The sequence below is a fragment of the Amblyomma maculatum genome, chromosome 1 (genome assembly GCF_055883805.1).
Source record: "Amblyomma maculatum isolate TAMU_Amacu chromosome 1, ASM5588380v1, whole genome shotgun sequence".
NCBI lineage: Eukaryota > Metazoa > Arthropoda > Arachnida > Ixodida > Ixodidae > Amblyomma > Amblyomma maculatum.
In genome coordinates, this window is record NC_139344.1 from 180,589,701 (window position 1) to 180,614,295 (window position 24,595).

The 24,595-nt window shown below is 44.7% G+C and overlaps 2 protein-coding genes across 8 annotated transcripts in view; one reads left to right on the forward strand and one right to left on the reverse strand.

Annotated features, from left to right (window-relative positions):
* The window catches only part of LOC146205030 (uncharacterized), a 33,608-nt gene extending 13,510 nt beyond the window's left edge, over positions 1–20,098 (reverse strand). For 3 of the 6 annotated variants that reach the window (XR_014704106.1, XR_014704105.1, XM_084589706.1), the window contains exons 1-5: positions 19,934–20,023; positions 17,887–19,663; positions 17,197–17,400; positions 14,139–14,259; positions 12,387–12,758 (exon numbers count right to left, since the gene is read on the reverse strand). Coding sequence is in view for 4 of the 6 variants with exons in the window: in XM_084589706.1 (XP_084445832.1) it covers positions 12,387–12,758; positions 14,139–14,259; positions 17,197–17,400; positions 17,887–19,592 (2,403 nt within the window). In the remaining 2 variants the exon portion in view is untranslated. Of the gene's footprint in view, positions 1–12,386; positions 12,759–14,138; positions 14,260–17,196; positions 17,401–17,886; positions 19,897–19,933 lie in introns of those variants that run through there. The other 3 variants (XM_084589709.1, XM_084589707.1, XM_084589708.1) reach the window with 3 other exon arrangements.
* LOC146205031 (uncharacterized) overlaps positions 20,067–24,595 on the forward strand; it is a 93,252-nt gene continuing 88,723 nt past the window's right edge. The window contains exon 1 of one of the 2 annotated variants that reach the window (XM_084589703.1): positions 20,067–20,179. The gene's annotated coding sequence lies outside the window, so the exon portion shown is untranslated. The remainder of the gene's footprint in view (positions 20,180–24,595) is intronic. The other variant, XM_084589705.1, reaches the window with a different exon arrangement.

Here is a 24,595-nt window from a genome sequence, read left to right on the forward strand (position 1 = left end):
CATGGGCATTATTATTATTGTCTGTGCAGCCAATAAATAAAAATGCTGGCTTCAATTCTGCTTTCATTTCCTTAAAGATTTATAGCAGGATTGCATTTTAACGGTTACATTTTCAGTTCCTATTGTCCGTCATGGTCTGTTTACCAAGGCAGATGGACATCCCTAGGTGGCACGGTTAGTATAAGAGGATTTCCAGAAATTCTCACGGGTTGTTGCAGTACAAAGTAATGTCTGGTGGAGAAGTACTAACTGTGAATGGCCTTTTTAGTTTATTACCTCCACTAAAGACATTGTGAAGGTACAAGATGGTTAGTCTGGGAAAGCTTCTAGCCCGAGGCCAAGAATGCCACTAGTGGCCACCTATTGAACCGGTGCCAATAGTGCCAGGGACCAGCCAACGTGCACAGCAATTTTGTTTGAATTGCATTACTGGCACCAGATGGTGCCACTTGTTTAAAAATTTTCCGTATACTCTGTTAATCAGGTTCTCGAGATTGAGCAACCATTTTTTTCCTTATGCTTATCCGAGTCTTCAACTGCCACCCATGTTGCTAAGACTTTGGTTGTAAATAACCCACCTCAAGCCACTATTAGAGGTGCATCTTGTACTGATTACAACTTTGCACGACACGTCGACGTAACTAGCATGAACGATCTGTGTTACTTCATTATCACATGCCGCTACTCGCTGCCCTGTGCGACAGAACTGAAGCACATGCATGATTAAAATTAAATTTCCTCACAATCTGTACTCTGTTTATGCCATGGGCCAGCACGCATGCATTCCTGCAGTGGAATAATATAGGCATAGCACAGATTAGCAGGCATAGGCATCCTCACGAGGGTGAACCCTCATGAGGGCGTCCTCACCCTCACCTCGTGAGGATTTGATTCACTGAGATGAGGGCAAGGGTGAGGGAGGGCAGAGGCGGTGAGGTGAGGGAAAATACAGAGTTTGAGGGGAGAGGGCAAACCTTCCACCAAAGGCGTAGTTTCTGTATAGTAAGAAAAAGCATGCGGCAACACGAAAGGCACGAGTGACCACACACTTTCTCCTCCACTAGGGTTGTGTTGTATAAAAAACAGATGGAACAGGGCACAGGCGCTGCAGCAAAAAGCAGGAATGAAAGCCACAAAATTGCGCCGGTGCTCGTGGGGAAGAAAAGTCTAAAACTGACACTAGAGAGCTGCAGGAAGTCACCGAAAGTGGTGTTTCCAGCCTCACGGAACTCGACGGGACCGGCGAAATACACAGGACAGCCGTTTCTAACTGCTAACGTTTCTTTGCCATTCAGGCAAAAGCAGGTATAGAAAAAAGAAAAGACGTGTCGAAAAAGCTGGAACACGCAGTAGAAACGTTGAACAAAAAAGACCGAGGTGGGGTGATCTTATCTGCTGCGACCCTGCCACACATTTTTTTTTTTCCCTCCTTCAGAGTGGCTTGTATGAGTAGTCGACGTATGAGAAGTGTTTCTTGACAGTGTTTCGTGACTGTCTAGGTAGCAAGATTTTACATAAAACTATCATAAAAAGTGTAAATTACAATTCGCAACAAAACCAACAGAAAATAAACAAACAGCAGTGAATTTGTGCTGATAAGAGCTGTAATAAAATAAACCGCAGTTCAATATCCGATGCAATTTTTGTTGTGTTTGCAGAAACAAGCAGAATTTTTTATTTCTTTTACCATTTTTAGCTTTGTTGTGAATGAGAAGAATCATCATATCGTGCATTAATATGTCCGGCACGTAATCACAATGCATTGTTTTTTCTATAATTTCTATAACATTAGGTTTCAGTTTATCTAAGTTCTTGAGATAGTTTTCTTCAGATGGGTTTTAATATTGTTGGTAAAGTAATAGCCTGTGAGCATTGAGCACAATTTCACAAAAGAGTTGTTTCATTTCCAGTATCCAAAGAGTGTGCTCATATTTTGTGTTAACCTGTAGAAGTCCTGTCCTGGAGTAAGGTTCTTTAATATTCTTTGATTTTAACATGCGTTCTGTAGTCAGAATAAGTTTAATGCATCATAATACCCGACGATTGTAAAGCCGTATGTTATGACAGACCCACGCATGACGGTCTGTCATAACATAATGCCGAACCGGGTTCTATGAATCTTTGCCGAATGCGCTTACGGGTTTGCTTCAGCTATGAGGTGCCAGCGCAAGGGTGCTTGCAGTTCTTAGATACATTTGTTGCTGTTCGCAAAATCAAAGCGTGCTCGTGGTATGAGCCTCACTAAAAAGGAAGGTATTTTAAACCATCAGTCAGCTCATTTTAAGTTTCCAAGGGTATTGCTAAAAAACTACCTGCATGCCGCTCTTGACAAATCATGCCTACATGAAATGACACATAGCATAAATGTTTGGCTGCAAAACACTGATCAGTGCAGGATTTCCCTGTGAGGTGGTTACTCTGTTTTAAAGGACCTTGCTAATGATGCTAGGGATGTAAAGGAGCACCGCTGAGCTGAAGAAGCACAAAGTACAAGACCCGTTACCATTCCATATTACTAACAAATCTCCCACCGCTTAAAAAACGTGACTCAGAAAGGTGACGCCCTTGTAGTCATCACTGCACCAAAAATATTGGCCGGTGTGTGCAATATGATGCAGGGAAAGCACAAGCAGGGATGTAGCATCAGGCGCGTAGGCAGGTTCGTCTCGAAGAAGAGTGCGTTCGTTTATCGTACACTGCTGCCATATGCCAAAAGCTACACATAACAAATTGGATGTTGCAAAAACGGCACACTTCAGGAGCTGCACGCGCAAGTAGGCGCACTGGCGGGAGGAAAAGAGGGGGGGGGCAACTGGGAGTCTATTGCCGCCACTGCATCAGAACCGAGGCGCGCTACTCAATTCCGTGAAACGACAATCTTGAAGAAGTTTGCGTCCAAACTCAGCAGAAAAGTATACGAAGCATACTGCATTAAGATGGGATTCACCACTTGTGTAGCAATTGAGGCCTCGGGCACCTTATCCGATAACTTGAAGAGTTTAAATATCCCACACATGTCAGCGGGCCAATCTTCTTGGTTTGCCATTACTTTGCCAAGATCAGCTTCACTGTAGGGGTGGACCATTTTTATGTCGGCTTTCAATGGCTTCTTATCCAAAGCATGGTTTCCTGTGCTTAGTACGTCATGATATAAAGCGAAAAAGTGATGCTGGTTCAATGCTGCAGAAATAATGCAACCGCTGAACTGAAATTTTTAGCTGACACATAGTAGGGTTTATATCGAGGAAAGCTACAAAGCGTCTCTTCACACTCGGTGATAGAGATCCGCACGGGCTGGGCCCAACCCGCCGTGGAGTGTTTTTTACCTATTGAGATGAGAGGGTGACATCTAAGTCCAGCCCTCCAGGACGCTTGGATTTTGAGTACAGCCCACTGCCCCAAAGCCAAGGAGGCATATTTGTTGGGTTTGGTTAAAACAGGCTGTAATTTTAGCTTATGATTTTATGAAATCATTTTAATAAGTATCCCTACATTTAGCTTATGACTTTATGAGATCGTTTTAATAAGTATCCCAACAAGATGGCAAGCTGAGATGAAGTACCTGTATGCATGCTGCCAAGGCTAGAGTCGTACCAGAGAGCATCTGTCTCGCATACTGTTAAAACGTCTGCCAGGTCTGAACAAAAGGAAGACTTCGGGGAAGAAAGCTTTGAGGGTTTGCGTGATACCTGCTCTCGAGCGCTGTCCTTCAGCGCCTCACACTCACTCTAAGACTGACTCAATAAAGCAGACAGCTGAGGTTAAATGAAATCCAATTCCGTGCAGTCATGGTATGTCCTTGGATCTCTAGCTGACAGGTTGAAATTATGACAGCACTGCTTTTTGTACACCTGATTCTGCTTAGCCACTTCTGTGGAGGGAAAGAGGCCTCCTCTCTTCCGCAAATTCTCCGTGTTGTACAAGAAGTTGTTCACTCCTCGCGTGAGCGAGATGCCTGCTTTCAGATAGCATCCTGTCCCTTTTTCTGTCTTGTGCCAAACACACGCATGCATCATGTGTGTGTTGCTAAACAAACTAAAAACGAAGCAATGAAAGCAACGAAACTCGTACTAGGCCAGGAAGATGTTCCATTCGACGGGCTAAAGTGTTCTAGAAGGCTGTAGCCGGAACGTTGTTAGCCAGGGCGCACCTCAGCCTGCGCACACGAGAGCTTTGCGTGGCGGCGTTCGGTTGAAGACCGACTCGACGCTGCTGGGAGCCGACAGGTAAAGCACTAAGCAAGCAAGTGTGCGTCGGGCTTTGCCCCCTGTGGCAATGCGCCGACGACAGACTATACTCCCTTCACAGCGAGGGCAGCTGTCTATAGGAAAGCTGCTTGAAGAAGAAGGAAAAAAAAAAAAAAAAAAATCTCTTCTACGGAGCTGGCAGACCACGCACGCTGGTTCATGGCCGGGCTCAAGCAATGGCTGTGGCTGGTCTTCTCAGATCTCCCTGAGGTGCCGGGTGGAGACATGGGTGCATGTGGCAGCAGTCCACCACCGTTCGTTCCTTTCCCACTGGCTAAAAGGGTCTTCTTTCAGTTCAGTCCCCCCCCAGAAAAGTAAAACAGCGAATGGCAGGAACGGCTGGGGAAGCCCTTCAGTTTGTGTTGCTGTGTGCTTTCAATCAGACCACTCAAGTTGTTGATGCTTATGTTGAAAACAACAATTTGGTGCGCTGTTACAAATTATATATGCTCAAGGACGTCTGTGTACAATGTGCGCGAATAAGTTTCCATTGCGGCAGTGCCCTCGGATATTTTCGGCAAATGCGCGGTCCAAGTGACAAGTTTGTTCATGCAGGTTCGAGGTGAGTTTCATTCTTTTGCGGTTCTTGCCTTCTCAGTGCGGGCAATCCGGTTTTCGGCTTTTGCATATGCGGGTACGTACTGTCCGGAATTAAGAAGATCAGCTAGGAGATGTTGGCTTAGGTGAACTGATTACAGAGTGCCGATTCCGGCAAGTTGGCGCGTATGTGTTGCTTTTCTGTCCCCGTTCTAAGTGCTGCTTTTTTCATGAGCGAATCTAGATTTAAGTATATGATCCAGGAAGCATAATCAAACCTTATGCATGAAATGATGGCCTGTTCACTTTGCATGTCGTACTGCTCTAGTTAGGCGCTGTCTCGTTCTCTTTAATAGAAATTAAAAAAAGTTTAGGCACTACTGAGGCGGCGTTAGCAAAAATCAGAAACACAACAGAGTTACGTGTTTCACTTTGCTTTTTCTGTTTGTACCTGGAGAAAGTCGGGATGCGATCGGGGCACATCATTGGCGGCACCTGCGGCGCCATGTCTAAACAACAGCATTTTTACGCGACGTCTCCCAAGTGACAGTACACGTACATGTCAATCTTAAACTGTCGCGCATGGCCCCAGACTTGCATGTTATATGTCCCCCCATCCCACTTACCTTGGCAAAGCGAATGAGGGTCAGGACCCACTGACCCCCTCAAGATTTATGCTTCAGTGTGATAGCGCTTTCCTGTTACTTGAATTACATTGTTCTGTTGCCAATATGCCGTATATGCCTCATGCTTTCTCCGTCTGCGACTGGCTAAAGGTTCGTATCTCTTCCCGCCTCATGTGTAGACTATTTCGTCTATTTCCTTTAAACATATCGAGTGTGAATTGGTGGACAGGTTTGCCTGGTAAACTATGCCAGTTGTTATTTTCCTTCCTCCTCCAAGTTTCGCCCTTGATTGACATGCCTAGGGCACTGTCCAAATTGTTCTTTGCACTTTTCACAGGCCCTGGTTGCCTCATACAGTGCAGATCTCATTCTCAGCAACTGTCGGAACAAGTACCAGATGGCTCTTACCAGTGATTCGCTTCAGGGTGAACGCAGCCACGTAATTTATTTAAGTTGATTATTAGCTCCGAGAAATTCGGATTGCTAAATGATCAACTCGGCTTGACACCACCGAAAACAGACGCAGAGAATAGTTTGCGCCTACTTCGACTCAGTATAACGTTGACATAGATAGAAAATAATGAAAGAGCTAGAATATTAAAACTGCTGAACATGAGGTTGCGGGTGAGGGAGGGCAAACGAAATGAGGGTGAGGGTGAGTGAGGACCAGCAATATTTTTTAAGTGAGGGTGAGGGAGGGCCAGGAAAATTTAAAAAGTGAGGATGAGGGTGAGGGAGAACCACTGATTGGAAAGTGAGGGTGAGGGAGGAAAGGCCAAAATGAGGGCATTTGCCCACCTCTGCAGATTAGACTGGCAATTTTTGCAATTACTTTAATTGCTTTTTGGTACACGTGTGGCACAAAAGTGGGGAAAAACTCCATTCTGTAGTAGCACGCAGCTCGCGTATTTAATTGCCACAGTTTGGCGTAATTAGCACCGCAGTTCTACCCCTATGTGGCCAATTACTAAATAACAAACGTGGATACTGTGAATTATTGGCTATATAGAACTCGTTTTAAATATTTTTAACAAGGACCTGTAATTTCTACCTATATAATGAACATGTCTTTGCCATAAAATGCATATACCCAACTCTCAGTGCAAAAGGTGCTTTCTCGGACAGCATGTGGCAGGCTTCGCCTAATTGGTGCAGCGAGTGTTTGTGGAAAGATTTGTTTTATAGTGTTGATATCTCCCTTTCGCCAAGGGCACCACACAGAAGATCCAGCAGCATGGATGGTTGCCCTGCTATCAGCATGACTCCATGTCTTTCAAACCCATCTACAGCACCGTGAAAGCAGCAGCGTGGACGGTTGCAGCCTTGTAGACAACATGCACTTATATAGACCTCCTTCACTCCGGCTACGTCACGAAAATGCGGTGGCGCTGTCGTCGTTAGTGACTTTCACGTGGTAGGCAAAAACACGCTTCAGTCGCTTTGCCTACCGTGATTGTGCGATGGCTTGCTGCTGCCGGGGAATGCAGAGCACCATGCCGACTAATCGCGTCGCTATGACATGTGTTGAAAGACACACAAGAGGAAGTTTAGTAAGCTTGCATAGGTTTCTTGCCGACAATGGTCGCCGTAAACAGTGGTGGGCCGCCGCGGTGAAGCGCCAAGGCTGGATACCGACGCCTGCTCATCGAATATGTGGCAAATACTTCGTCATGGCTAAGCTGAAACTTATTCACCTTTACGCCAGAGCGGTCTACCGGATCAAAGGTCGCGAATATCTCGAGTTTGGCTTTTTTACGACGCGTGATGGGATCTTGGTACTGTTTTAGTGCTGGTGCGGGCGCGGGTGCGCAGGTAACATATGTACCTGCGCGTTTCTTTGTTGCAGCATGCGTAGATGTTTTACCTTTGTAAACTGTTCCTCAAGCCCGTTTTTTTGCTGTGTATGTAAGCGCAGTGAGCTGCTACGCAAGTGATCTGTGTAGCACTCCTCGATCCGTGATGTACCATATTGCATGGCTAAACTTCGCCGCGTTCACTCCAAATTATTTTAATCTACTTCCTGATGAAGATTGCCACTTCACGTTGACAGCTACTGATTTGGATTGGAGCTGCATTTTGTATTTATGCCGAGCGCTTTTATTTGTATTCACAGCGGCTGATTGTGAATGCGAGTTGTGGGGTTTATCCTACATTGAAAGGCGGTCACAGTGGCCGAGACCGAACTGGGCCGCCCTAACTACGGAATCACGGGTGAAGGTAAAAACGGCCCCAGAAAAGAGTTCCTCAGAAGATACAGTCCCGAAAAAAAGGTCCCTGAAATATATAGCCCCGGAATAATCGTCCAGAAAGGTCCTATCAGGAAGCGGCCCCTAGGAAAAAATGTCACCGAAGAAATTGGCTGAAAATCTGCCCGGAACTCACTCCGCGAAAAATTGAACATCTTATTGGACGCCCTTTTTTATTTTTTTTTTTTAGAATAGATGCAACTATTGTTTGGGCAGTATGCCCTCTGGGTGTTTTACAGGTTTACAGAAACTGGAGAAGGCTTGGCGAGAAAGCATTGCAAAAAGAAAAAAAAAAAAAAAAAAACGAAAGAAAAAAAAAAACCCCACTATAACATCCAGCGAGTATTATACAGTGCATAGTTCCCAGTTTCCAAACTGGGAAATATCGCTCTTTAATATAGGTCTAATCACCCGGCTAATATTACACATTCGAGAGACGTGTTTGCCCTCGACAGCACAAATTTCAGCGCCATAACGTTTTTTTTTTTCTTTGCGAACACACGGCATCAGTGCCATGTTTTGCAAATTTCAAGCGGACGGGTAGAAAAAAGCACTGTAGCATACATTATGACGGCTAGACACAAGGAAACTCAGTCTACGTTTTTAGTAAACAGAACTACAGAACGTAAAAAAAAAAAAATAAATAAAACGGCGAGGTTCAAAATATACATATATGTTCGCTAAAACAATAAACACAATGTAAGATAAAAACAGTGAAAGTTGATTACAATGAGCGTAATTCACCGCTGACAAGCCAAGCACCAGGCAAGGGGAAAGCTCGGCTTTGCAGTACGTTTCATTGCATCTGTTTGGAGAGGTTTTATCCGGGGCCATTTGTTCCTGGGACGTTTTTACCGGAACCCACGGAACCACAGTGGCCGCTGCAGCTCGTAATTGTAATGCAAGCTAACAGCGCGACTACCCGTAATAAAATTGCTACCTTTAACGACGACAGCCGCCCACGAACAAAGCAAATATAACAGATGCGCAGCGTTGTGATCTCAACCAATAACGCAATGATGCGCAAACCGTGCGGTGTCAAGGCTACCGTTGCCACGCTGACCTAAATCATCTTAACCATACAGCCGCTCGACGCTAGCGAGGTGCTTCGTGCTTACCAAGAACGCTCATTTGCCGCTCGGTGTGAAGAATCCTCCGATTATGCTATGATGCTTCGAGCGGACTATTCGTACGCGGTTTGCGAGCGCTATTTATGAGCGAGAAAAATCGCCGTCAGCTTACTCGACTCAAAGTAGTTGTAAGCATCCGAAGCTTTGTAATTCTCGATGCGTTCCATGCATAATTTTCTGGGAGAAAACAGAAAATAGATGCCAACGTCGCTCATTTTCCTCGGCTGGCAGCAACGCTTCTCTTGTGCGCCTTGAACCCAATCCCCATCGGTACGGCGTGCGGGTCCGTACGCTGCACGCCGTGTACGTAGAGTTTTTCAGTGTATCGCTTCTCTTCTCATCGCTGAGGCTCACGAAATACTAGCACATGGTCACTTCGTCTGCCTAGAAGGCGCCTGCAAATCACAATAACACTGCCTTGCGGCCACAGTGCCCCGGCTAGTTACTTACACCGGCCGCGGTCGTGCGTTTTGCCTACCGTGGGATCGCTGACGAGAGCAGCGCCACCTCGATCGCCTTGTTTGTTTACAAACATGAAGGAGGTCTATAGACTGTCACAGAGACGGTGAAAACAGCAATAGCTTTCTCTCTGACATGCTGTTTTTCACACTACATGGCTGTAATATAGAAAAGCCACCCATCCTAACTGATGCTGGGCTTGTCGTCCGATGTTGTCGTTGCGGGCTAGCAGTGCTGTGCAGGGAAGCCGAGCCATCGGGCATTCAGGTTTTCGCCGTGAGCTTCTTCGAAAATTTCGACAAAGGTTTACTAAAAGGCCTTCCCAGTTCTTCCTTTAGCAAGGTTTTTTTTAAATTTTGTATTACAAATTTTGGCTACAACTAGTTTACGATTGTTTACTTCTTGGCTGCAACGAGGTTTGACTGTATTTGCATTTGCATTGACTGTATTTGCTTTGGTATTTTTGGCTTTTAAAAGCAAGGTAATGGAACAGAATGTAGGTAGCAACAGCCACACTGAGGGAAATAAATGAAAAATGTCTGTGCACTGTGTCAGTGGTTGTGGAAGCCTTAATACTACACAGTGTCCCCAATACTTCATATGCAAGTTCAAGAAATTAAACCGAACAACTGAGTCAAGTTGGTAAAACTTGCCCGAGTGCTTCAAAACCATTCTTTGTGTGCAACCCTCTTGGTGCGAACCTTATTCAAATATTGTCTTACAGCATCAAGCTATCTTTTATTCCGCATGATGTGGCAATGTTGATCGGAATGTTTCCCCATCACGCTCACACGGTATGCACCTCTGCCCCATTCTTCCCTCGGAAGCCTGTAGACAGACTGGCCTGCTAAGGGAATATCCGCTGGCAGCGTGTGTCCGGGTGTGAAATCACAGAAGATATCATCATGAACTTCAAATAGCGTCTGACGTCACAGAGTCGTGTGACGTACTGCACTAGAGGGATTTGCAAGGAGGCGACGTGCCACTGATTCTACAAGCCGAGTTGCTCTAACGCTGTTAGGGGGCCCTGTCGTTTCCAAAGAAATGCAAGACATCTTGAAGCGAGGCCCCAACTTCAGCGCCCCGCCACGGTTAAACAAGGTGCAACACTTCGTACTTGTTCCGTTCGCAACGCCTCGGAAACTCAAAAAGACTGCCCCCTCTCTTCATAATGGAGGATTGAAACTGATTCAGTCTAACAAGGAGGGCGATTTTGTCGTCATTCCATAAGAGTTGTATTACCAGAAAGCCCAGCAAGCAGTAGGCGAGAACTTCGGTGTTTCTAGAACAGTTCCCCAAAGGGTCAAAAAGGAGGTGATAAGGATGTGCAAAAGAGTGGGCTTATCACAAGTTGTGCTGCTGATGAAGAAGGAAGAAGAACCCTACCCAAAGTTTTTCTTCCCATCAAAAACGCACAAAGAAGGATCACCTTTCCATGGCATCATTTCCGAAAGGTGCACCTGGCAACAAACAGCCTTTGGGCCGGTTTCTGCAAAGAGCTCTTTCTGTTCTGAAGCTTGAGGATCCGTTTCTGGTGAAATGCCCTTCAGAAGTATCAGACTATTTCAGCAAGATGCGACAGGGAAATAAACATGTGAGTGCCTTTTCTCTTGACCTCAAGGACATGTACTTTTCCTTACTGCATGCTGCTATAATGGAAGCCATCAGAGATGGCACTGAGAATTTTGGAGATGTGTGCTTCCAAACCAAGTGTGGGGTTAGCGTGGACAGGTTTCCAGACCTACTCAGCTACTACTTTCGCTCCTTGATAGTGGATTTTAGCAATGAGTGCTATAGGCAGAAAGTTTGGCACTCATCTTGAGTGATCTTTCGGCGTGACATGACAGACAGCTGGCAAAAGATGTTCAGGAATGCGGTGTCGCCAAGGTCTTTCGATATGCTGACGACTTAATGATCCTTTTCGAGTGCGAGGAGAGAGGGGTGGAGGAACGGCCCTCGAGCATCACCAATATGTTTACATCCGTGTTAAAAGACTTCAAAGTCACGAAAGAACTGCCGTCGAATAGGAGTTTGCGCTTCTTGGACATGGAGCGTGAGTTCACAGCAAACCACGTGTGCTGGAAATGCACTCCACGATCAAAAAAAAAAAAAAAGTTTCTTCAGTACTCCTCTGAATATTCAAAGCTCGTGAAGCGTGGAATTGCAAAGGCCACACTCAAGAATTCCACTGCCAGGTCAATGTACGCAAGTGCACAGTTGGAGGTGGCGAGACTATTAGACACAGGTTTCCACAGCTTCGTGGCCATGAGTGTGGCAGAGTCCCTCCTGAAGGAAGAGTGAAATGGGCGGAAAGCTTAGCGGCTTGGCTTGGTCCTCCAACACCTAAAACACCGTCATAACATATGTTCACAAGCTTTCACATCGGGTCAAAAAGTGAGCGGGACACGCTGGCATCCGAGTGGTTTTTGTTTCTGTCCTGAACAAGCTGAGTGTACTGTGCCAGCATGTCAACAATGACGGACCATTTCGAGCCTCATGTGACACGAATATAGTGATTGTCAGTGCAGCGTGGTGTATAATGTGCCACTACCTTGTGGTAAAACATACATGGGGCAAACGGGTCACTCTCCTAACCAGAGATTAAGCGAGCACGCCAGAATAGGCTGCAACCTGGCTGTAGACTGTAAAGAATGTCCATCAAAAACTTGCAGGCCTTTTCTTGACCGTAAGAGCGTGATCAAAAAACACAAAACATAGAAAGAGAGGGAAGTTTTCGAGGCAGTAATCATTCAGCAGAGGGGCAGTAGCTGTGTCAGCAAGCCATCTGTCAAACTGTTCGACAAAGAAATCAGCTAAGCTACCTTTTGACTTGACGATTGCATTTCATGACATATTGCGTTTTGCTTTGTTTTTTCTTCCTTTTCAGGTTATATATATATTTCACTTCTGGCGGAATAAACATGAGTTGTTATTCAGCGTGCTGTGTGGCATTTTCTACTTTTCGTCCCGTGTTCTGCGCTGGTTTACCTTTCTTTGAAACCGAACAAGATTTTGAATTGCTAAGCTTGGCTGCATTAATCTCTTGAGGATAACTGAAGTTGACCCTAGTTTGTGGCATAACAAAAGCTAGTGAGAATCTCATTTTCTATAATAAAAGGAAAGCCACTAAAAGCAGCTCACCTGTATGCAGGCATAGGGGCAGTGGGGGCACTTGTAGGGCTTGGTGCCCGAGTGGCGCATCTTGTGCCTCCGCAGCGAGTTGTGGTCTCCTGTGCGGTACTCGCACAGGTTGCAGGCAAACGGCTTCTCCCCCGTGTGCTGGCGTAGGTGCATTTTGAGAGAGCTCTGTGATGATGCCCGGTGGCCACAGTAGGAACAGAGGAAGGGGCGCAGTTTGCGGTGCACTGAGTCACGGTGCAGCTGAAGCAGGCGTCGAACACGAAAGCATCTGCCACACTCAGAGCATGCTTCCACTGGCAAAGAACTAGTGCCCCCTTTGCCTTGAGCTGCTGCCACAGTTGACCACTGTCCTGAAGTCTGCCTGTGGATTGCCTACAATGAAAGGGGCGCCCAGCAAAACAATTGTGGTGAGAACTGCGCCCACAAGGTATAGTGCGCACTTTGCCCAGACACCATTCTTACTCCTCAGAGCAGTCACACTACTCACAATTCTACTCACAATGCAGTCACATTATTTAATGTACACAGAAGTTGGGCCAAATTGGGTCAGATCCTGCAATCTGTCTCTGGTAAATAAGTTCAGTATGGCTAACCTTGCCATACATCCCTGCTCAAGGAATAAGCTAGGGTGGAAAGTGATGCCTTTATAAAAAATCTTGGGAGACGCTTTGGCACTACCTAAGAGTTGACATGGTAGCGCGCATGTTTTTCTGACACATTTGGTGACTGTTGGCGCTATGTCAGGTCACGGCACAGCACGCCGTGACGTCAGGTCATGGCAAAGTGGAATGAGCTGCATAAGCTATCATGTAAAATTAGCTGGGGTGTAACTTCACTTAAACTAATTAAGACGTGCAAAATCACTGTTTGGCATGGTTCAACTTGGTGGTCTGGCATTGAGAAACTGGCACAGAGTTTAACACTTTGTCAAACATTTTTACTGAACTTGGTTTTTGGGAAAAGGCACATTATCTGTCTCACTTCTAGGTGGACACTTACAACTGACAGCACACAACTGGAAGTACATATGTTGTCGGTTCGAATCCCTATACTGCAAAATAGCCTCCAACTTGGCTAGCAGATGCACGTTAAATGGAAGTGATGGTACGACACCACCTTGAAAACTACATAAGGAATGGTTGTATCACAATTTTGACATAAAATCATGTGTGCACGTTTTTCTACATGTTTGGCGTGATTTTGGGCCATGGCAGTGGTTATGCCTTTTCAACGAAATGAACTGTATATGCTACAGCATAATAGTAAATCTTCAGACATCTTCCTTCTGTGGTTTTGTTCTGTAATATTTTTGTGGACAAAATTAATTACAGATTTCTTCTTTCCAGTCATCAAGCAATGACATAAAATATCAGACGCATCCAAGATGTCAATCAGCCACCCACTGCATATTTGAAAACACCCATTTAGATTTGTGAACAATAAAAGCCACTGTGCCCAAGCTCAACTCTGCCACCAATAAATTAACAGTGGAGAGTACAGTTAGGTGCCTCAGTTTCTTCACAAACAATAAAGGCATGCCATGAGCATGTGAAATATGTGGCTGCAATATGCAAGCTCTCCTACCAATGACCTAAATCACGTCAGTCACAAAAAATCCAAGTAATGCGCAGGAATAAGCACACTACCTTCTCAAAACTGCTAGTCAACTACTTGAGTAGAACAAAATATTTGCTACAGTGTAAGGTCATATATGGGCAAACTCCTCCTGACGCATGGCAAACAAATATTTACCTTGTGGTTCCGAAGCTGCTTTCCAGTCTTGAATCCTTTGCCACAGACATCGCAGAGAAAAGGTCGTTCCTCTCCGTGAGTGCGCTTGTGTGAGTTTTCCAACTTGCTCAGGCTGTAAGTGCTACACCAGAAGCAAGTTTCGCTTATGAAGAACATGACAGCTCACTGTAAACATCCAAACAATATTACACTTAAATGCACAGACTACATCAACAATGCATAGCAGTTACAGCAGCACCCATGATAATAAAGTGCAGCTGAGCAAAAATAGAGGGCTTCGAGTGCTTTTTTAGTTCATTTTTATTGCTTCTTGTGCTATGTACCATGCTTGAATGATAACACTGACCCTAACTGGTAGGATATAAAAGAACCCATTCTATCCAAACAGACTTAAGGCCCGGACCCGCCATGGCGGCGCAGTGGTTACGACGCCCGACTGCTCTACCGAAGTACCCTGGTTCGAACCTGACCGCTGCCAGCTGCGTTTCAGTGGAGGCGAAACGGAGTGGTATCCGTGTACTGTGCGATGTCTGGCACGTTAAATAGTCATGGACAGTATCGAAGATACATGTATCTTCGATACTATCTTTAGATACATGTTGTGTATCGGTATTAGCTATCATCTGCTGAAAATGAAAGTATCGGAGTATCGGTGTCGAAAATACATTTTTAAAGTATTGTGTATTTTCAAGATACTATATACTAAAGAAAACTTCAAATATTGAAACCGCTGTGAGACTTTGGGTTGACGGCGTTCACTCAGACGGTATAGTAGGCCCTGAGACAGCTCGGTGTGTAGTACCGCCTCAGTTCCCAACAATGCCCCGGCCCCTCAGCGTCAACCACATTTCCAGATTCCCTTTCTTTAAAACTGAAAGAGGCAAAAATAAGTAGTTGCTCACGAAGTGCTTGATTTTTGAGCACTGAGTGGGTACCACGAAGCTGCTAAGCCTATAGCAGACACACAGAGAGAAACAAAGCGCGAAGGCGAACACACAGTAGGGATGACGAACACTGCTATACCCGCTCTTCGCACCCTTTGCCATCCGTGCCCCGTCTCTGCGGCATTTAATTCTCGTCAAGCAGGGCCCTCAGTGTGCTGTCGGACACAGTAACGGATGCACAACCTGAAACCCCCGGGCTCCGTGTGCCGGCTCTGCTTGGCGGCAAGAACACAAGCTGCTGAGGCCTCAGTCAGCACGATGCAGTCGGCTAACCACGTTCTTGTAGTTACGGCGTTTGATGGAAAACAAATCTATTCTTTGTAACTGCACAGGGAAGCTTCCACTAGAATTCTTTTCTGGAAAAAATATTACGTCCAAAATTTTATGAAATGCACGACACGAAAGCTATGCAGGACCTTTCCCAGCACAGTTCGAATAACAAATTATGCGTTGTCAAACAACTTTTTTTGCGAAAAGCATTTGAGTAAACCTTGAAGAAAACTTGTAAATATATCCCTGCCTTTAAAAAAAAAATTAATTTTTGAAATATGCAAATTGATTGACATCATATTAGCCACTTTCTGTTAAAAAAGATACCTCTTTTATCTACAACCAGCCATATTTCTCCAGCGACGCTAGTGAACCTCGAGTTTCCGAACTACCTCCAAGATGCTCGAGTCAACGCGGCTATGGTTCACCCTTAAATGCTAATAAAAGGCTTCATCTAATACAACACTGCGGTGTGCTCGTGTACATATGTACAGAGGCTTTTCTCATTTGCGTCACTTTTAGCTCTCCCACATCGCGCTCTTTCATGACCAAATAATGTTCAGCCATTTTATTTTTCTTGTTTTCTCTCTAGCTTTTAACAATATGCAGAGGTTCAAAAGTTTACTATCGAACTAATGGCAATATACCTCACAGTTTTCCAAATGCACGCAGGTTGCACCTTTGTATTTGTATATATAGCCAAGTGCTCACAGGTTGGTTCGCATGAAGAAGCATTAGTTTAACGAAATATTTCGCTAGGCTGCTTGTAAAGCACTGCAACCATGGCTTCAATTCAATGTGAAGTTCTGAAAAAGACAGCTGCCTAAACAGTAACTCCATGCTGGCGTATTCTTTAAGCCCTTTTAGAAAAACTATGCAATAGGAATGCTCTAAAGATTCCAGAAAGCACGGTAAAATTTCCTAATGCGGGTAATCGTATTACTTTTATTATGTTAGGATTTCAGTGATGTATCGAAGTATTGACGATACAATACCGAGTATCTGTAGCGAAACTCGATTTTGATCTTGTATCTTGTATCGGCATCGGAAATACAATTTTTCAGCGTATGGAGTATCGGTATCTATCTTGCCCAGCCCTAACAGTAAAGAACCACAGGTGGTCAAAATTTCCGGACTCCTTCACTATTGACCACATGGAGGGTTCTTTAACATGCACCGACATCGCATAGCACACAGGCGCCTTGCTTTTCGCCTTCATCAAAAAGCTGCTGCCGCGGCCAAAATTTGATCCTGCATCCTTGGGCACAGCAGTCGAGCACCCTAACCACTGCACCACCACGGCAGGTTTTTAACCTCAGTATCATTCTAATCATCAAATGTTGGCTAGGCGGCAGAAGATAGCACAAGTCCTGGGCAACATTTTCTATTTTCTGTTCAGTATGCGCATCTGAAGTGACACATGTTAAAGGAAGAATATTCTTAGATGTCCCTTTCAGGATGACTACACCTGAAGTATCTTTTCTACTTGGCTTGCTGAAGCACTGTCTGTCAACACAACCAAGGACCAACTTGAAAACTGGGTAGAACTGCTATTTGTTCATAGAAAGTCGAGCGAAAAGTGGCTTTCATAATATAAACTGTAATGACAGATGGATGAAATTATTCCAGCTTACCTAATCACAGTGACTGGAATGAAACAAGCAGTCACGGGTGAAGGCAGCCTTGTGAAAATTCCTATTTTTGCAACAGCTGGTGCTCTAAATATGAGCATGTCTGAATGAAGCCTTAACCACACATCATATGCATGCAAGACAAAATTCCAACTGCCACATAGCATGCACAGCAGTTACGAATAAGCTGGACCACACAAGTTAAGGTAGTACCGGAAGTCACACTGGTCGCATTGATGAAGCTCCATATCACACAAGTGATGCCTCCAAAGATGCCCAGTCATGGTACGCCAGCGAAGACAAACCACAGAGCACTCAGGGCATACGAAGTCTGGTTTGTCTGCCCGATGACATCTAACATGGTACTCCAAGTTTTCCAGTTCACGGAAGCGAACATTGCACCCTTTCCTTTCACAGCTGGAGGGGAAGAAATGAAAAAAAAAAAAAAGCAAATGTGTGTGGTTATTTTAGGGCCATATCAATACACACACAAATAGAAAGTGCATGCACAGGGATATGCTCAATGAGCTTAATAGATGAAAGAACCACACACACATCTTCATTTCATGCACAGTTAAATACTATCAACTACGACTCTGTTTAAAAGCTCATACTTGGTACAGATCATTAGGCAAAAAACGTATTGTTATGATAGCAACTTCGGATTGGGCTGGTACCTAACACATTCCCTCCTTAAACAACATAGGAATCATGTCTGTTTGCAATATGAAAGTACACCATAAGAAGGCATCAATTTAAAGCTAGTCCGCCAAAGAATCTGCCCAGACATGCTTATCCCCATTGTTTCTAAATTATGGCCAAAGTTGAGCTCTAAGAAGGAAAACTATATATGCCATACAGCACACACAGCTACATTCACAACATTATCCCATCAGAGCTTACATGAAGCTTCCCTGCTCTCTGTTGATTTTTTGCTGCCAGGCCATTTTGAAAGAGGAAACTGCAGAGTCATTCAGTTCACTGGGTGATGTCTTCCAGTTATCTTCTTTCCTCTTTGGTGCTGTACTAGTAGGCTTCACAGTCTGCTTTGGAGCATTACTAGCTAGTTCATCCAGAGGTCCAGCTCTAAACTCTGGTAAAACTGGCTGCTTTAGCACACTCTCTCGCACAGGTGCAGGCTCCAGCAGTGTTGCTTCTTCTGCAGGAGTGGATGCTCGCATCTGATCAGGCTGGTTCGTGTAGATCCACTCCAATCTAATCTTTTTGGACTTGGCTTGATGGGCCTGGCTTAAATGACGACAACAGTCGTCGAGAGTAAAAAAGCCACGTCGACATTTGCCACACAGAAATCTCTTTTCCGCACGATTTGCTGGCTGCTGAGGAATCTGCTGAGCAGGCCGTCGCTGCATTGTTGAGGCAGACTGTGTGTTACCGTGACGATGAGACTCTGCATGTTTAATGACCTCACTCCTTGACTCGTGAAGAAACATGCACACTTTGCACCGATACCAGATAACTTCTTCAACAAGGTTTACTGCAGAAAATGTTTTCTTGCCATGTCTTGGAGCTACCTTCTCATTTTGCACATTAGTTGAAGAGGAATTTCTGGTGCAGTCATTTTTCCTGCTGCAGTCTTGACTCTGAGAAGAAATAGGCTGATGCAAATCTGCAGTTACAGAGGCTGTAACAGGACCTACAGGCCCACTAGTTGCATTCGCTAAGTCACTTAGGAGGCATGTGGCCACTTCAGCTTCATGGGAATGCACCTTGAGTGTGTCAGATACATGGGGCTCATTCAGTACATGCTGGACACTAGACTCATCACTAGAAGTCATGACCTTGGCTGCATTTGAAGGGCCGCCATTCTGCCTTTGTTCTTGTGTTGTCTGTGCCTGTGGCAGGCTTGGAATGCTGTGATTTGATTTTGCAGTACAGTACAGTGCACCCTCCAGTATTCCATTTAATGAGGACTGCTGTTCAGATGGTATGCTACTATTTGGAATGTTTAAGAGTGGAATGCATGAGTATTGCTGGAAAGCTGAAGTGATACTATCTACATCTAGTGCAGCCACTGTATGATGCGCCTGTTCAATATCCATTCCAAGTGAAGGAAGTGGTTCGACAGCCGCGACGTTCGGCCTTTGTATGTCACAATAGGAATATGACGCTTCAGTTTCAAAACTGTGGTGCTGATGATTTTGCCCAGTTGCCTGCGTTTTAGCGCAGGTATCAATGTCATACGCTGCAGCATTCTCAGTCGTGCAGGCCTGCACATCATCGTGCTTCTCGGGTTGTGCAGAGACATGCGTTGTATCTGGGCCGGTTTGGCCACTGGCCATCTGTGCCAAAAGCGTCCATAGCTGCATGCTACCCCTGGCTCGAAAACCGGGTCGGAGCTCAGACACCGGCGGCAGTGCACCGGTTGACTGGGTATCAGATGTGCTCGTGCCCAGCATTCCATTGGAAAGCCACGTTGGAATCGATGAAACATGGATGGTGCCATTTTGAGTGCACGCTACAGACGTACCGCCTGAAATGCTGGCTGCTGGAGATTCCAAGCTCTCGAGGCACTGCGCAATTTGCGATTCTTGACTAGACACAGACACATCGCAGTTCAGGATATCGATGGATGACGCTCCGAAATCCATTGATACTGGAATCTGTTCAGACTCATGCAGTCAGGGCGATTTTAAGCTTCACCTTCATGCTGCAACTGCACCTGCAAGATGAAATGGCATATTTAATATGGCAGCCCCAAAGAAAAATGGCAAGCTCAACACCATTACCGCCAATGAACTTCGCATTAACTTATCCCGTGTTTACAGTGCGACAAAGCGCCCAAGCTTCTCTGAGGCGCTCATGGCACACGCTCTGACATTTGCGCAAATTGCTGACAGGAGATTGCCAAGCATTACTGAATGGCAAAAAATAAAAATGGCACAAGCGCGTGCACAATTTTTTTATTTACATGCAGAACAAATTTTGTTACCTAGAGGAAAAATAGACTACCTCACTGGCATAAAACTATGGGCTTGCTATGGGCCCCCAAACTCCAGCATGCTTCGGCTTGTATGAACCGAAAATATGATTGGGCTATCCAAATAAAACTCATCCAATGAAAGTCTTAGAAACAACCGCCATGTCAAAGAGAACGTTGCAATTCGCCAACTTTCAACCAATAGTGTGAAGCCGAACAACAACCTAAGAAACAGTAATGGCGTTGGCGTCCCAGCACGTAAGTCCAGAACGCAAAATGATGCGTTTTCTTGTGTTTTAAGTGGAAAATGATGATCTGAAAATTTGCGCGTCTCCATAGACCTCTAAAACGGCATCCCGCTAGACATTTAGGTCATTTGCTTAACCTATGCATCCAGTATGGCCATGGCGAAAAGAGTATTATACCCTCACACCATAGGCGCTTCTGAAAATAACCTCGACTCAAGACATGAAATTTCGCTTCCATGGCTATAGTGCTCTGCCATGGCCGACGACGGATGGACGTCTGCTGCGATTTGGCGGCGAGAAGTAGCGGGTGTAATAAACTAGTTGTGGGCGTGTTGATAGGATTGGTTAGAATACTGTTGTAGTGCTGTGTTATCCTTGAGCTGTCGTGGAAAAGTATGAGTAAAACGTGACTAGGCCTAGATTATCGTCGGATCGCCATAGTTGTATGACATTTCTGCCGTTTCGTGAAACAGTGCCTGTTGTTTGCGGGCTTCGCTGTATTATGTATCATTGTGCCTTAGTACGCGTAAAGTGCAGTTGCCGCGAACGGTTTGTGTTAGGGTGTTGCGGAAATGACTGCAGTCGATTCAAACATATGCCGTGAACAGCTGTTTTGCTTTTCTTCTCTTCACCTTATGCGTCCAGCTTGATTCTGGCCCATCAGCAAGCTCCGTAAAGATGTTTTCGATGTTTCGTCTGTATCTCAAATGTTACTTCGAATGGTTCCTCCCCCCGCCCAGCAAATGGTTCCGCCCCCCGCCCAGTATTGGCATAGTTATTGACAGTGAGCCTCTCCTTTCCGTGCACACGTGTAGATGTGCCTTATATTTGTTACCAGTCTGTTTTCACGGAAGTCTCTTCCTGCTCTCGGGTGGCTCGTTTTAGGTGTGGGGCAGTGCGTATTCCTGGGGGTGTCAGTAGGAGGAAGCTTAGAGGCGTTACTTGTGCGGTCTGCGTAACGAAAAGCTCAAACTAATGTAGTACAACATGTGCGTACTTCAGTGTTGTCTTAGTAACGCCGTCTTTAATTCGTGACACCAGGACCTTTGGACTTTTCTGGTACATGTGTTAACATTTCAAGTATCGGATGCCTGTATATTTGTGTTGGCGATTAGTATGTAGAGGTGTAAACATTTCACTGTACTAGTAGCAGTTAAATGAAGGCATGTAGCTAGGACATTTTTTGTTCTGTTACATTAACACACCACGGTGCTCTTATTTGCCAAGGGCGTCGATGAGTAATAAAATCGTAGTTTTGGGCTCGGCTGCTTGTTTTGTTTTTCGTGTCATGAAGTAATCTTTTGCGCGTTAACGACTAGCGTGGAGAAGCGTACACATTGTTTTGTTTACGAAAAGGGTTCGGTCGCAGACTTCGCGCTTGAGAAGTGTCGAAATAACTATTGTTTCGAGAAACTTCTGTGTCTTATGTATGCCTGGCATTTTTCTAGCATTTCCCGGGCAGCGCTGCACAAGCGGTGAATAGGGCGGTCTACTCGTAGGCTTGTGTTCACTGGCCCATTTATTACCACAATAAGCTCTTTAGTGAGAGCGATACACAGCAATCTGTGGTGGAGTGCAGGAATGCCCTCGCAGTCTGCATTGAAGAAGTGTCTAGCAGTGGCTAATCCAGAGCAGTTTATAGCCACATTGTAGAGGTTTTAGCAGAACAGGATTGACATCAGCAATATCCAAGATAAGTGTCAGACAATTAAAATGTACACTAGGTGGGAAACAGTAAACACAAAATAGTGAAGTTACAATGAATTGAAAAATGAAGCTGTAAGAAGCCCTTCACAGACAGCACTAACACCTAAAATTTATGTCATCTGCTTCTTGCTGTCAAAAGCAGTTCTTCCAGCTTTTTAAGTGAAGTAAAAAGTATTTGAAAATGTTCCTGCTTTAGAAAGAAAGCATTTGGCATCTCTTGGCTTAAAAGTGGCTTAAAAGGCTCACACAGCTTTGAACTGAAGACTCGATTGAACAGTGCTATTGCTCTCAAACCTGCTCTGTTCATTAGCTCGGTAATGGGCACAGTGCCATGCCAATTGAAGGTAAACCTTGCTGCTTTCTGGTGAAGGCTGTCTAATAGGTTGATATTAACAGGCATAAAGGGGTCCCCTATATATTTCCATATTCGAGAATAGGTGAAATATAAGGCTAATACTCCATAAGTTTATTATCCGAGTCCTTCGATATTGTTTAACGCATTCCAAAGTTCTTGCTTAAAATTTCGTAATATTGATATTATTAGTGATGTGGGTGTTTGAGTGGTCCTGATGTAGATAATGAGTTGATGTGAAGACCAATATATTTGTGTCCAGGAGCTCTGGCAAGAGGGCGGCTGTCAGCTGAACAGCCGAATTTCAATGGGTGCTTCATATTTGTAATGGCCAAAGCAACACTGCTAGCGTAATTATCACATATCTGCCACACATTACACCAGTTCAGTGTTCAGTTGTGCTCAAGGTTCAGCTAAACCTGATCATCATTTGAGCTTATAACAATATTATAATACAGGATATATAGCATAGTCGTCAACATACATTAAAATTTCTGGGGTACAGCCATCATTTATATAAAGCAAAAAAAAAAAAACGTGCTCTGACTAGGGAAGCCTGGAGGTAGTCTTGATACAACCAATTGAATTTCACTGAAACATAAAACTGCACATGTAGTGCTCCAGGTGGTGAATGTTGCAGCATAATTATCTACTGTCTAATTATTAGGAGGTGCTTCCAGGGATACTGTTTGTTTCAAATATTCCATGCGATTTGTGTACCCACTATATGCCATTGAGGTTTACATGCTTACAGTCGGTGTTGTAGGAAGGAAATTGAGGGTGAGCATCGGAGAGCGTGGCCAATAGCCTAGAATTGTACTTGTGGCGATATGCGTTAGCTGCTTTCAGAATTAATGGAATGGTTGGAGCATTCCTCTGTTTTCAAGAAGCAGGCACAGGAGCAGAAACTTTTTATGGAACGTTGCGAAAACCAGCCCCCGGGTGCCACCACAAGTAGTGTCTGAGGCTGTCTGCCATGCTGTCTTCGGTTCACTCACACTCAAAATATCATGCCTGTACATCAGCCATTTGAGCCTTGTGACCCACAAATTTGAAAATAAGCATGTTGCAGTGAATATTTTGTGGTGGCTCAGTGATAAAATGTTCGACCGCTAATTTCGAGGACGCAGGTTCAATTCTAGCTACAGTGGCCATGCTTCAATAGAGACGAAACGCAGGGTGCTCGTATATTGCACAATGTCAGTGCACGTTGAACATTTAGTAGTGACAATTTGTGGAACCCCCCGGTATGGCATTCCTTCAAGCTGGTGCCACTTTGGGACAGTGAATCTATGGGAAAAGTAAACCATTTTGCACTCATCTACCTCCTTCAAAAGGTTGCAAAAGTACAGCCTTTGTCAAAAGTATAGAGCCCAGGGGGTGTGCTTTTGGGTTGTCTAGTGGTACAGATTTAGCATTAGTGGAAGTCCTTCCCTTTCGAGAAAGTAGGACAAAAGATCTTACCCTCAAGTAATTGGTAAACTTGAAATGCATTGCAAGCTGCTTGAAGTGGCTGAGAAGCAGATCCCCTGGGCTCTAAACTTTTGACAAAGACTGTACTTGCTGTAAAGCTGGTTGGTTCATGCTCTACATAGGAACGGTGCAAAGGTCACAAACACAGGAAAGAGGGACAGAAAGAGGTCCTACTACCCACTGAGTTTATTGAGAATAATACCATCTTTTATATGCGAGTGCATATACGAATTAGAACATTGAAAACAAACTATACAGAATAATGATGTTCGCAGGGTGTATAAAAGGTGGCATTACCCACATTAAACTCTGTTAGCAGTAGGCGCTCTTTCTGTCCCTCTTTTTTTCCTGTGTTCGTGTTCCTTGTACCGTTCTAATGTGTATACGAAAGGTAGTAGTGTTCACATGCATTTCAATGAAAGTGAAACATTTAGATTTGAGAAATATATCAGCAAGAAGAAAAAAAGACTGGTAGATCATGAGACCTCTTTTGGTATAATATTTAGGGGAATCTGCCAAGGTGAAGGGGAATCTGTAATAGGAGTGTAAATACTCATTAACTGCCACCCAAGCACACCCATACAGATGGAAATGTTTTTGATTATGTTGTCAAGTTTGCTGTCGCCCTACCATCTTATCTGCTAGCTATCCAGTTAGCTCAGTTCATAGAGCGGCTGACCCAATGAAGCAGAGGTCCCAGGCTCACGCCTTGGAATAAGATGAAATTTTCTCCAATTACGAAGTTTCTGTGAAAGCTGTGTAGCTTTCCTTTGTACCTATATGGCTGCTGTGCTTGGGTGGATGTTATTAAGTAATTAGTTTTTCACCCTCGTTGTATCATCCTTTTGCTAGCAGGGTGCTGCACAGTGAAATACCAACTGTGCACCCCCCAGA